Below are 14,788 nucleotides of genomic sequence, written 5' to 3' on the forward strand. Positions count from 1 at the left end.
TCGTATGGTTGAGATTCATTTTATCCCATCAATTTAAGCCTTTCGATACATTTCAGCCTTCTGATACTTTCAGCCTGTTGAGACTTTCAGCCTTTAGAGATTTCAGCCTGTTTGAGTTCAGCCTTATGAGTATTCAACCTTATGTGTTTCAGCCTTTCGTAGGACACCCCGATGCTGGGACCGCCACCGACGCCATCGTTCTGTCCGCTCTAAGTGACCACTCACCGTTGATACTCGAACAGAAATAACGCACGAGCGCAAAGCACGAGTCTTTTTATATCCCCAAAAAATGAAACGATGGGTCAAAAGGCTCGTAACTTACATCATTCTGATGTCCGTGTAGGGAACGCATGAACGGGATTGGTTGGTTCTGATATTTTTACTGTGTAGGACAAGAATTAAAATTTTCAATAGTTTATCGTAAATGCTTTTGATTCAATGAAATTGACAAATTGCTGGAAAGTGTCCGAGCCGATTGATACATGAATCTTTAAAATCCATCGAAAGATAAAGACTCTATTCACGTTAAAAATCTTACATGATTTCGTGACGGTCCCCAATTTTAATTCTTCTTTTTCTTCTTCTTCTTTCTGGTGCTCACTTTTGTGCAATGAGCTGGAAGGCACAGCTTGAGCTAATTTTTTATTTTGATTTGACACGCAGTACCTTCGTTGTCCAACGTCAAAACAACCATCACGCAGCTGCAAACGGCAGAGAACGAGTTTGCAAATGAGCCAATATGTAGAAGCAAATCTATTTGCTTTTTTCTCTTTCTTTTTCTTCTACTCGGATGAAGCAGAAGATAACAAGGAGATCAAGTTTGTTTGCGATCGCGTAATCCCACCGGACGGGAGATGCACCGAAGAGATCATGTCGGCAGAAATATTATCTGCTATCAAAACAAGCGCAGCAAAACGATCACCAGGGGCCGACGAGATCTCACGATAGTTTTACCTCCGCATGTTCAATGTCATCCACCGTGAGGTGAACCTGCTTTTCAATGGAGCACTCTTCCCCATGCTTTCGCAGAACGTATCATCGTACTGGTAAACAAAAAAAGGTGGAGTCAACACTCCTCGAGCGTACCGGCCCATTTCGCTGCTCAACAGCGATTATAAACTTCTCTCCCGGATACTGAAAATCCGACTAGAGTGCAAGCCCACCGTGTTTTGAACGACGGACAGAAATGTTCGAACTCAGAGCGCAACAACCACCGTCGCGCTGGTAAGCTCCATAAGCTTCGATCTGGAGAACGCCTTCGATCGGGTGCCCTTTTCGACACCATGCGATTGCTCGGCTTCAACGAGGAACTCATCGCTCTTCTCGCTCCCTATTGCCAGTAGGTCTTCATCCCGGCTACTCGTCAACAGTGGTGCGAATTCTCAATCTCAGTGACTGAAATTTGTTGAAATTGATACCATATCCTCTTCACACTCACTTCCTAACAGTGAAAACTGAAAATGGTTAGCAGCAACAATCAAAGAAAGAGTAAACAATTAACATCTCTTCTCATTGCACACGCAGCCCGCAGTGACAGTCCATTCAGTTTACTCGCTGCTGCGTGAATGCGACGGCCCTATTAAATGCATGGTTGAATACTATCACTTGAAAGACAATGACAGGAGATTTGTGCCGAATGATCATCAGCTTCAGCCCGCTGTTGGCAAACCGAGTAAGCTAATCTACTCCTGCTTTGTCTTACTGACTGAAAGACACCGTCATAGGGCGATGACATACTGACGTGTCGAGGCGATGTGGGAAGTCTTTCGTCGTTTTGATCTTGCCGCCGGCACGCAATTGAATTTGGGCAAAACTGTCGCGGTGAATGTGGAGTTTTGCGAAGGGAATATATTTGACATCCAGTGGCTACAAACTACCCATGTTGTCAAAATTCTGGGTATTTCCTTCGCAAGCTCTATAACTAGGGTGCCAATGAAAATAGACTTTTCGAATTTCAAAAACGGGTAGTGCTCAAAAGTTCATCTCCTCGGAAAAAGTCCCTATGCAAAATTTCAGCTCAATCGGATTTCTTTAAGGGTTTGACCACAGCAGTCGAACTTTGACTGTCTTGAAACACGAAAATTCCCCCCCAAGGGGAGGTGTACGGGAATGCCAAATGTCTGAGAAATGCATGAAACGTCGAGATCTGGTGTTATCTAAAAAAATTGAAAGAAATTGACTTTTTGAGACTTGAAAATGTTTAGAACTTAAAAAATTCCGAAATAAAAAAATAATTTTTGATGCCGAATGTCTCAAAAATGCATGAAACGTCAAGATCTGGTGTAATCTCGAAAAAAATTTAAGAGACTTAGATAATTTTTGGGACTTTTTCGAAATCGATTTTTTTATACCAAATGTCTTACAAATGCATGAAACGTCGAGTCAACACCAGATCTCAACGTTTCATCCATTTCTAAAGCATTTGGCATTAAAAAAATCAATTCCAAAAAAAATCCCAAAGTACCAAAAAGTCCCAAAGTCATTTTTTTTCAAAGAAATTGTTTTTGAGAGTACACCAGATCTAGACGTTTCATGCCTTTTTGAGACATTTGGCATCATTGTTTTTTTAATTTCGAAAATTTTTCCAAGTTCCAAACATTTTTTAAGTCTCAAAAAGTAAATTTTTTCAAAAAAAAATAGTTTCTAGATAACACCAGATCTCGACGTTTCATGCATTTCTTAGACACCTGCCTTAAAAAAAAATCGATAACGAATTTTTCCTTTTACTGCCCCTCCTCCCCCCTTGGAAAATTTTCGTGTTTCAAAATAGTCAAACTTTGGCCGCTTTGGTCAAACACCTAACGTAGTACATACGTACTATATACATACGGCTATATACGGAATAATCGCCCGCGTTCCCATAATGAAACTGGCCCGAAAAAATGAGCATGGTGGCTTAGACTTACGTCCCGGCGCTCAAAGCTAAAAGTGTAGCAATTAATCGGCATATAACCGAGATCGATTCCATTCCTCACTACAAATCCTTTATTTTCCAAGCAAACCCTCGCCCAGCAATTCCAATGGATACCACCATAGCTAAATGGGATATACGAACGGTTCATTTGGACAATCATAAAAAAAAAGTACGTGCGACACTGATTGAAGTTCCGAAGACCCTGGAACGAACCGAGTTTGACGATTTGTGAGACGTTCTTCAGCTGTGGTTCTTTTCAAATCAAAATTAATCTTCCGAATCAAGACAGATATGCGCATGGCGAACCGGACCGTTTCTTTCGGCACTTGGTACCGAAAGGATTCCAGTAGAGGGCCGAAATCGACTACCATGGAACGTATTACCCCGTTTCACAAATGGTAATCGTTTTTGCAGTAGCTGCTCACCAAAGGAAGATTGTTTACCAACTCTGAAGTGAGCTTGAAGAAGACGTTCCTGAAAGAATTAAGACACGATTGAATCTCATTTGCAAGCTGGAGTTTCCGAATTGTTCATTTGTTGATCACTGGCGATCGACTGGCCTAGTAGAGGAAATTTTCAGATGACGAAATCATTGCCTTATTGGATTCATGGATATGACCGAGCTACCGGACTTATGTCACTAACACACCGTGTAGTAGTGAAATTCGGAATGCAGGACTGCAACCACATCAGGACCCAAATAGAGAAGGGCTGTTTTCTGCCAGCCTCAATTGCGAATCTTGTATCGCACCGACATATGTCATGCCGTTGTATACCTGGAACACTTCCAAGTTTGACTTGGTGCACCACGCCAACCCATTCTGCTCCCTGCTCCCCTGGCAAGAGCTGAAAGAGTCGTCCGATACGTGAAGGGAACGACGAACCTGCAGCTTCTATTTAAGCCGAACGGCGAGGCGTCGCATGCCGAAGATAGATAATCCGTTAGCGACTTCTTTTCCAAAGCCTTTGCTTTACCGTATTCTGGGCCAGCGACAAACAACAGACCGTTGCACTGACATCTTGTGAGACAGAGTATGCAGCTTTTAGTGCCTCCGGAGGATCTTCGAGATCCTAGAGCAGGTTCGAACAAGCACTACGTTCAAGATATCCGTACCTTGGTTGCCTTGTAATGGTCTCAAACCAATAAAGCTCACTGGTGTGAAGCATCCTACGCGATCATCTGGCACAAGCACACAAAGACAGTCTTTGTAGACATAACAATTGGCGACAATGATTCAAGAACCAGAAAGAACTGAACCAATGGCGAAACTACTTAAAATGTCTGAGCAGTAGCTTTACGCCAAATCCATCCAAGGTCTTCTGCAGGCCAGATATTGCTGTCCACGCGTCCATCTTGACGCAAAAGTCATCGAACGCTGAACTGCAAATATTCATTTATTGCTGACTGGGCTGGTAACTACAGAGATCGTCAATTAAATACTGGTCACCTTCTGATATTCGGTGGTGCCTTCGCGTGTGGTTCATGAAAGCAATCTTGCATGGCACTGAATTCCACCAAGGCAGAATTCGTAGCCCTTGCTGAAGAATATCAAAAACTATACCGGACCAGAAGGTTAGTGGAAGAAATCGTTGGAGCCGGAAGATGTCCAACGGTTTTATTCGAGGACAACCTAAGCTGCATCTTCAGAGTTCGTCTGAAAAGCTACGAGTGGGAATTTGATTTCGTCCGAGGAGGAGTGTTGGAAACCGTGGACTAGCCTGACGCACTGGTTCTAGTAGGCTAAGTTATAAAATACAGTTCACATCAAATAAAATGTTAATTTCACTAGCACTGCCGCTAATCGCAAGTGGAGCACATCTGTATATGGAGGCCCATATACAGATGTGCTCGACTTGCGGTTAGCGGCAGAGCAGTCATCTACGGTTTATATTACTAACGTGGTAAGCATAGTGGTTTCATGTCGTTTTGTTTTTTACGATGCCAGGGCAGCGAGAAGGCTATGGCCTTTAAATGATATGGGACAACTATGCTTGTGACGGCAGTATATTCAATAGTATCCAATAGTTGGAGTTCACATCATACTCAGCTGATATTCACTCCAAATGGCAAACTAAGTTGACAACTTATCCGATATTCAATTTTAGAGTCAATCAGGGTTGTAATGCAATCAAGTGTCTATACCCTATATTCTCAATCAAATAGTCCAGTCGTCCTAATCCAATAAACGATTCAAATGGCAAATCTTTGTAACGTAACGTTTGCATTTAACAAAATTTACAAAAAATGTCGATTTTTCATAAGTTTACCTTCACCCGCACTGACGAAACTACCCTTATGCAGCATGAATCATAGTAATCCATGATTCATTTGACAGCTCTATCAGTCGAACTCCAACCGTGAAAAACAGTGAAACAACTCCGTTCAGACATCGTTCGTGCGGCACTTTGTGGACGCCGGATACGCCCTTTCCGGCATCTACAACATCTTGGCACTATTAGACAACACTCAGAGCATCGAAAGAAAGCCCGGTCCCGGACGGCCAACGACCCTGAGCGAAAAGAAGCTCCAAAGTACGCTGAAGAGGAAGACCGAGGGAAAGGCGGCTACATTGTTACGAAAAAAAGTTCATTCTTCTAAATGCAAACGATGTCGTGAGTTTCTGAAACAGATGCAGAGATAAAAAGTAGCAGAAAGACATTATAAACAAAAAATAATAAGTCAAGAGAGGATTTCACTCAGTTTGAAGTAGCAAAAAGAGCTCAAACGTTCCCTTGAGAGAGCTTTCCCTGGAATTATCAGGGACGTTAGCGAAGCAACCCTGTTTTATGAATACTTACTAATTCTCAATAGTACTCATGAACTTCCAAAAAAATGTAAAGGCAGATTCACAGAATTACAGATTTACCGAAATATTTCTTCAGTTCTTGAAATTCTTAAAATCAGCATAATGGGAATTATTTCCATAAATTCCTTTGTAATACGTAATTTTCTAGGCATTCCTGGTATAAATTACATACTCCTTTTATTGTGTGTTCCTTAAAAGCAACAAAAATTTCTGTAGTACCTATTTAGAATGCCGAAGAAATTATAAAAGATAGAAAAGGCAACTCAAAAAAGATAGATAAATCGACATTTATTGAAACGAAAATATTTAGTTTGAATTTTGTCTACATCCGATTTAGAAATACGGATATGTTGAAAACATTGTCTTTTAAAGAAATTTTAGAACATCTATCAAAAATAATATCAGAAATCGTTGAACAACCAAAAAGAACGATAAGACTACAATTTTTTCGATACAAACTACAGAAAATAAATCAAGACATCTTGAGTATTGCACAGTATTATGCTCGCAATAACTCCTAGTCAGCTTTGCTAGGAATACTTTCTTCCTACGCTGACTGATCGAAAAACAAAAAAAGCATTTAAATCCTTCTAAAAAAAGGGGCCAAACACCGCCGCTGATCTACCGTTCCCGCCTATTTCTCCTCACCCCGACAAACCCCCTGCTGCGGCACCATCACCCCGGTTCCGCTAGCCCCTATCACTCTGGTCGCACCCTGCGGTTGCTGTATATTCTGCTGCTGCTGCTGCTGCTGCTGACACCCGTTATGTCCCGCAGCATGCTTATTCCCCGCCGCCGTCGTCGTCCCCGTTCCCGTCGAGTAGTAATCGTGCGTTCCCCCCACCGTGTGTCTCCTCCTGATCGACCGATTGCCCATCTGCCGGCGCGTTCGTCCGCCGCCACCACTTGGTGCCGACGGATTTGCCGTCGGCGTCAGGATAATCTGCGGACCGGTACCGCCGCAGCATACACCCCCGCCGCCCTCGCTGGTCAGCGAATGGGGCGGCACCGTTTGGCTGACGTCGTGGATCTGCCGCCGCCGGTTGATGTTCTTGTCGGTCTTTTCGTCCTTGGTCAACATCAGACGCGTCCGCACGTTCAAACTGTTGTTCATGCTGACGCTGTTCAGACTGTTGTTGTTCTGGTTCTGATGGCTGTGCAGGTTGTTGTTGTTGTGGCAACAGGGGATCACGCTTCCGGGTGTGGTCGTTGCAGTAGGCACAGCGTGACCACAACAGCACTCCAGGTTTTTATGATTTTTATAGTTCAGCGAAAGCGACCTGTTTAGGTTGAACTTACGCTCCAGGTTATTGGCCTTCCGTTCCAGGTTGGTCAGAATGCGGTTCATCTTCTTCAGCACCTCGGTGTCGATTCGGTAGGTGGAAGTCAACTTTTCCCGCGGGTTGCTCGTCGTGGACGTATCCGTGTCGTCCGAGCTTATCGAGATGTTAACTTTGTCGTCCTCGTCTTCATCTTCGTTGACCAGCGTGACGCAGCTTTCGTTCGAATTCGTGGTCGTCCCGCCGCTGTCAATAGACTTTTGCGACTGGGCCGACTTCACCGAATCGTCCCCGTTGGCCAGGCCCGTACTACTGTTGCTGTTGTTGTTGTTGACCAGATTGCTGTTTGCCGAGCTGTCGACCGTACCTTTCGGGAAGTTACCTATTGAAAAAGTAATAATAATAAAAGACATAGGATTTGATTACAACCTTCGAAATAAACCCCAATAAAGAGGAATCGCTCACCAGTGTTATTATTGTTGCTATGCTGCCGCAGTGGTTTCGCACGCGTCTGAATCAGCGGCCGCTCCGGAGACTCGTCCGCGTATGGAATGTTTTCGCCCAGCGTGAGGGGACGCGAGTGGTGCACCGAGCGGCGCGTCGGAGTCGAATTGGCTCCATGGAGGGCGGCCGCCGCACTGTGGCAGCTGCTGCTGTTGTCGCAGTCACTCTCCAGTGTGGTGTCCAGCGCGTCCCGGTCGGAATCGATGGAAGAGTTGCGCAACGAGCGCAGCTTGTTGTCCAGCGCGATCGTGACCGTATTCAGGGACATCGAACCTGGAAGTTGAATTAAGATCGATTAAGCCACTTTTAAAGAGCAAAGTGTGATCTCTGTTATTTGTAAAATTATTAAACAAGCTGCTCAAAAACAATCAACAAGAATTGTTAGTTAGTTATCTCGAGTTTGGAATTAAATTGATTTGAATTACTGTTGTCTTTCTCTAGCAGTTTTAAAATGGAAAAGATCAAAGTATATTTTTGAAAATACAACTATTGTAGAGCTGAACTCTGATGCCATCAACAACATGTGTTTCAGGCAATAACACTGGACTCTTGGTCTCCAATCTTGGAATCTCTAGTAGCCCTGCGAGCAACTCATGAAATGGCGGGCATAGAAAAGGTTTCAATTATTAAATGAGAAAAAGCTAATTCGGGCCAAGTTCCAGTCGGAATGTAGAGCCATTGAAGAAGAAAAAGAACACTGGACGCCATCCTAGTCCTTGTCCTTAATAAGAATCTATTTTCCGGAACCGAGCGCGGCAGGGCCTGGGAAACAGTGTTACGATAGACGGGGATACCTTCGAGGTGGTCGAGGAATTCGTCTACCTTGTATCCTTGCTAACGGCTAAGGGAGCGTCCACAAATTACGTAACGCTTAGAGGGGGGAGGGGGGTTTAGCGAAGTGTGACAGTCCACACAAAATTTTAAGATATTTCATACAAAAAGTGTGACATAGGGGGGAGGGGGGCTTGAAAATACCCAATTTTGCGTTACGTAATTAATGGATCTTCCCTAATAACAATGTTAGTCGTGAAATACGAAGGCGCATCATCTGTAGAAGTCGGGCCTACCACGAACTCAAGGAGAAACTGCGGTCAAAAAAGATTCACCACCGCGCCAAATGTGTCATGTACAGGACGCTGATAAGTCCTCTACGGACATGAACCATGGACAATGCTTGAAGAGGACTTGCAAGCACTCGGAGTATTAGATAGACGGGTGCTTAGGACCATCTTTGCCGGTGTGTGGCCTAAAGCCTGAGTGATACGATGGGCAGGGCATGTTGCAAGACTGCCGGACAGCAACCCTGCAAAGATGGTGTTCGCTTCCGATCCGGCAGGTACAAGACGGCGTGAAGCGCAGCGAGCGAGGTGGGCTGACCAGGTACATAATGACTTGGAGAGCGTGGGGCGCATTCGAGGATGGAGAGATGCGACCTCGAACCGTGTATATTGTGGCGTCATTTATATTCTATGTCAACCTTCGAACAATCTACAATTTCCTGTCAGCCTACTGCGATTGAATTTCAAATGTCTTTTCATTAGCTTCTTAGTATGCTGGCATTTCAAATACCTTCTTCTTCATCTTCTTCTTCATTGGCATTACATCCCCACACTGGGACATTGCCGCCTCGCAGCTTAGTGTTCATTAAGCACTTCCACAGTTATTAACTGCGAGGTTTCTTGGACAAGTTACCATTTCTGCATTCGTATACCATGAAGCTAACACGTTGATACTTTTATGCCCAGGGAAGTCGAGACAATTTCCAATCCGAAAATTGCCTAAACCGGCACCGGGAATCGAACCCAGCCACCCTCAGCATGGTCTTGCTTTGTAGCCGCGCGTCTTATCACACGGCTAAGGAGGGCCCTGTTAGCCTACTGAGATTGAATTTCAAATTTGTTATATTTTTGTTTTTTATTATTGTCATTCAGGGCTTGGATTAATGAAGCAATGAAGATGTGGTCCGATGATTCAGCACCAGATATACTCCAGAGGAAGGTAGCTTCATGAGAGAACGGTTTCAAAGTGCATAGTGAAGAATGCTTCCTCGCTCCATATGGCACTGCTGCTCGAAACAGTTGAGAGAGAAAAATCAAGCACTCGCTAGTGCAGATAATAATTAACTCTCTTGCCCATGATTTGAATCCAAAGGAGAATGAGAAAATCTCTCACTTATCATGTCTGTATACACTCTCGATAGATATCATACTGTGAGAGACGTTTTTCGTTAGCTGTTACGATAATGAACTGATTCGGGGGGTTACAACCCATGATAGTTTTTTTTATTGGCCCCAATTGTGGGGGGCACCGGTTCTAATGATGCATTTAAACTTGTTTTACACAGCTGTGCGGAAAAAATATGGTCCCCAACATAAAATGAGCGAGAACAACGCGTTTTATCAAACCCCCTCGATGGGGACCTCTTCATGTTTTCAAAAGTATCAAAAATTCAACCGGTCAGTCCAGAATCAAAATTCTCATGCTAAAATAAGCCTCCTGTCAAATTTTCAGCTAATTCGGATAAAATTTCGAGGTGACTTAAGTCGATTTATGTCGTTTTCGGTTATTGCTGGGTCGAACCTAGTTCTGCCCCGGATCCGCTCTAACAGCTGTCAAAACGTTCGGTTATTCGTTCAGGTTGGATCGCGATCCGCACCAGATCCGACCCAAAACGAATGAGGTTCGCTCTGCCGATTTATCGAGATCGAACCTAGGTTCACCAATACATTCGAACAAAAACTGTCAAACAGGTGTTTATGTTTACGCTAAAGGAAAATGAAAACATGAAAGAAACGGAAGGGTGCGGATGGGTATTTGAGTTTTAATCGTTTTTGTTTCATTTGTTGAATTTATAAATTTTGTTGCTGTCTTCCACGTAAAAATGGATTATTTTAATTGTGTGTTGTCTTCAAGTTTCTCTGATTGTGAAATGGATTCAGATACCAACATATTTTTTGCTGATTACTTCAGACGGTATCTCCGTTATTAACAAAATGAGGGTTAAAAATTTTGTTGAAAATGTGATTGATAAATGCAGTGACGAGAAGGTAGCTGCTATTTACTCACTATTACGTTGTGTATTCGATGATATGCTTTAGTTATAATTGCTCTCTCAGTGGGAAAATAGCGTACCGGAGTATCGGAGTATTATTTATACCAAAATGTTCATACCATTATTTTATTCGTTATTGCAGCTCTGTGAATAATTTGTTTAAGGTTACGGATTTGAAGAATATAAACATAATGTATTAACCTTGATATTAACCCTTTATAAGGCAGTGATAACTATTTTGCCATCAACAAATGATACGTTTTTGATTATTTACAATAGTTTTATTAATGATTCACCTTGTAGAGGGTATATTTGCTACCTAGTAACACTTCCGATGATACTTGGCCAGAAAATAAATTCAAATATAAATTTAGGAACAGTTTTATACGAATTGAGCATAATTTTAGAGTAGACGCAGGATTTTTAGTTGTAATTCGTTAAAAAACCGACAAAGACATATTTTACCCCGTTGATATTTATTATGTTGAATCTCCTGTTATGTAGTGGAAAATTATGTAGAGAAAAATTATTTGCCTTTCTTGTATATTTGGTTTTTGCCTTGTATATTTGATTTTGGTGAAATCGCGGTTTATCCCAAAGGGTCCCCTCTTGGGAGGAAAATAAAAAAAATGCTAGTAAACTCTTGTGCGATTTGATTCTTTGTTTTAAAATAAAAGGCCCCAAATCTCAATAATTTTTCTATAATTTTTTTTTACAAAGTGTTTCCATATTTTCTTGTTCTATTACATTTGAATGGCATAATTGATAATTCAAATGTAACACAATCACTGTTACCCAGAACGCCACATAGAATCAGTATAACAGTTTATCGGAAAACACGGATTGGCATAATTACCGGAAATGTTCCAGAGCGCCACAATTCCTTCACGGCAATCCACATTGCCGTCGCCATTCATCACAAGCTTCAAATCACATAAATTTATTGATGGATTAATTGTCATTTTTAAAATAAACAATTAACAGAAGAATAATCTGACTTCCCCATTTAATTTATATAATGAGAAACAAAATAACATTAGTAAAAAAATTCAAAAGATGAAATCTGTATAAAATCTGATAAAATATTTATATTTCTGCCAGCTGATAAAAGTGCGAACTGAAAACAAAACAGATGATAGGGCTTGAGTTCTCACTAACACCATCATACTGACTCGATTCCGATTCGTTTTTGTTCGGTTATTCAGAGTCGGGGTCGGATCTGACCCAGGTTTAAAACCGAAAACGACATTAGTGTTTTCGGACTTTTTGCAATTTTGAAAAAAAATCTAACAAGAGATATAAACGCCAAAAGCCATCGCAACAACCTCCATTTGGAAGCTTTTGGTGTGCTCTACAAGTCTTGTGAACATTGCGATTCGTTCCGTTCACGTTTTGACCATGTTAAAGTGATTTTCAAGCTTTAAAGTGCAAAAGAAACACTCTTTCTCCTTAAAGTCGTTGCTCTACAAAATTCTTGAATTTTTGACAAACCATTGCTAATTTATAATATTTATTTTCCTCTTTTTTCCCTGGACATTTGAGTAATATAACTTCTTATGTTCGATTTACTCTTAAATTCTTAAAAATCAGAAGCTGAATATTTGTCATAAATTTGCACGCTAAGATTTCCCGAAACAAGTTATTTGAACGAAGTTAATAACACTGCATACTTTTGCAGTGTTTAAATAGATGCTAGGGACCTAAGGGGCCCTCCTTAGATTAGCGGTAAGATGGCTATAAAGCAAGACCATGCTGAGGGTAGCTGGGATCGATTCCCGGTTTGGAAATTGGCATAAAGTATCGATGGATAAACAATTTAACATCTATTCTAAAAGATCAGATAAGAAAATACTAATACTATAAATATTCAATATACAAATATCCATACCGTCGTTGTGCGTGACAATGGGTCAAAAAACAATGTGTACAACATAATTGTTGAACATTCAATTTGCTTTTCATTATGTAAATCTGTTCTTTACACATAAATTAACTGTCTACCATAAACATTTTCGAAACAATTTATTATGTCCTGAACTACAATTGAATGAATGTTGATCGATTAATATAGTTATATAAATTTCGAAACATAATTAAATTACCAATTTTAAATATTTTCGCTTTCTCCTAAGATGTCTGTGTGTGCGTGTGTATGTATGTATGTGTGCGCAAAAAAACACTATTTTTTACTCGCTACAAGCTGCATTTGACAAGGCATCCCCATTGTTTTCATTCGAAAATTGGCCAGATTAGACTATGGGCTCAAAATGCTACTTTTATAATACACGAGAAAGGCACCATTGGACTCAAGGGTTTTATTTCATAAGGATAACAATATTTTTAATTTTCTATAATTTTTATTATATTTATATGTGCTTGAAGCACATCATAAATGTAGTTCAAACATAAAAGCGGCCAGGCCTACTGTGCAGCATTATTTAAAATACCTGTGAGAATCAATTCTTAACTTGATTTCACAATTAAGCCATAGAACGGGGATATCTCGTACCAACCGCTCCGTTTATATTTGAGTTCGTTGGAAGTGACCTAGCCAAAATTGTTAATGGTAACTCCTTGGGATGGGACACAGTTTTTAGGGTTTAGGGTCATTTGGCCGAATGCCGTTTAGCCGAATGCAATTTGGCCGAATGCCGTTTGGCCGAACTGTTGAAATACGTTTCCTTATGAAGTGAGTAGTGAGAAGCAAGGTGGAAGATGGAAGAAGGAAGAAATATAAAGAAAGAAGGAAGAAGAAAGAAAGAAGAATGATAAAGGACAAGGGTGAAGGAAGAAGGGTGAGGGAAGAAGGAAGAAAGGTGAAGGAAGAGAGAAGAGGGAAGAAAGAAGAAGATAGTGGGTTGAAGGAAGAAAGAAGAAAGAAGAGGGAAAAAGGAAGAAAGAAAAATTAAGAAGGAATAAGGAAGAAAGAAAAAGGCAGAAGGAAGAAGAAAAAAGGAAGAGGGAAGAAAGAAGAAGGAAGAAGGAAAAAAGAAGTGAAAAAAAAGAAGAGAGCAGGAATAAGAAGGAAGGAACAAGGCTGCAGGAAGAAGGGTGAAGGAAGAGGTAAAAGGGAAGAAGGAAGAAGGAGGAAGGAACATGGCTGAAGGAAGAAGGGTGAAGGAAGAGGGAAAAAGGAAGAAGTGAGAAGGAAGAAGAAAGAAGGAAGAAGAAAAAAGGAAGAAGGAAGAAAAAGAAGAAGAAAGAAGAAGGAAGAAGGATGAAGGAAAAAGGAAATAGGGTGAAGAAAGAGAGAAGAGGGAAGAAGGAAGAAGGGACAATTAAGAAGGAAGAAGGAAGAAGAAAAAAGAAAGAATAAAGAGGGAAGAAGGAAGAAGGCAAAAAAAGAAGAAAAAGCAAAAAAAGAAAAAGGCAGAAGGAAGAAGGAAGTGGAAAGAAATAAGAAGGAAAAAAGAAGAAGAAAGCAGGAAGAAGGAAGAAAGAATAAGAAAGGAAGAAGAAGGAAGGAAGAAGGAAGAAAGAATAAGAAAGAAGGAAGAAAAAGGAAGGAACAAGGCTGAAGGAAGAAGGGAGAAGGATAAAGGAAGATGGAAGAGAGAAAAACATAATAAAGAAGAAGGAAGAAGACATAAAGAAGAAGGAAGAATGGAGAAGGAACAAAAAAAGAAGGAAGAAGGAATAAGAAAAAAAGAAGAAGGAAGAAAGAGGAAAGAAGAAAGAAGAAGAAAGAAGATAGCGGATAGAAAAAAAAGAAGAAAGAAGTAAAAAGGAAGAAGGAAGAAGGAAGAAGGAAGTAGGAAGAAGGACCACTCGTAAACTGAGGTCAAATTTTTTCAACTATTCGGCCAAACGGCATTCGGCCAAATGGCACCGTTTTTAGTCTAATGCCCTGGCTAATACACTGATGGACAACAGTAGTCGCACGAATGCATACAGATTACTATAAAAACACGACGAATACTTTTGTCCAACAATGTACTTATACTTCAAGCGCCATTACTCGCCCTCTGGAACGAAAAATAAAAGAAACAAAAGCGATGAATAAAAACCAAAACCCCATTACGCGATAAGAATATAACATATTTACTTACAACAGCTTTATATTTTCGTCCCTGCAATCGTTATCCCGCGAATGGCGCACATTGAGTCTGTTTAGTAGGTTCAAACTCGCATTTGATTTGGGTCGTGCATAAGTTAGTTGTGATTATATTTTAACACTGTGTCCGATTTAGTTTGAGCAACAAGTTCGAACGAAAGATCTTATATAAAACTT

General features: G+C 41.0%; 1 protein-coding gene across 3 annotated transcripts in view; it reads right to left on the reverse strand.

The window, feature by feature from the left end:
• Window positions 1-5,989: 5,989 nt before the first annotated feature.
• LOC134207700 (uncharacterized) overlaps window positions 5,990-14,788 on the reverse strand; it is a 322,256-nt gene continuing 313,457 nt past the window's right edge. For all 3 annotated transcript variants that reach the window (XM_062683514.1, XM_062683512.1, XM_062683513.1), the window contains 2 exons: window positions 7,467-7,778; window positions 5,990-7,383 (listed from right to left, as the gene is read on the reverse strand). In XM_062683514.1, coding sequence (XP_062539498.1) covers window positions 6,356-7,383; window positions 7,467-7,778 — 1,340 coding nt within the window. In that variant the 3' untranslated portion in view covers window positions 5,990-6,355. The remainder of the gene's footprint in view (window positions 7,384-7,466; window positions 7,779-14,788) is intronic.

The sequence above is a fragment of the Armigeres subalbatus genome, chromosome 1 (assembly GCF_024139115.2).
Source record: "Armigeres subalbatus isolate Guangzhou_Male chromosome 1, GZ_Asu_2, whole genome shotgun sequence".
NCBI lineage: Eukaryota > Metazoa > Arthropoda > Insecta > Diptera > Culicidae > Armigeres > Armigeres subalbatus.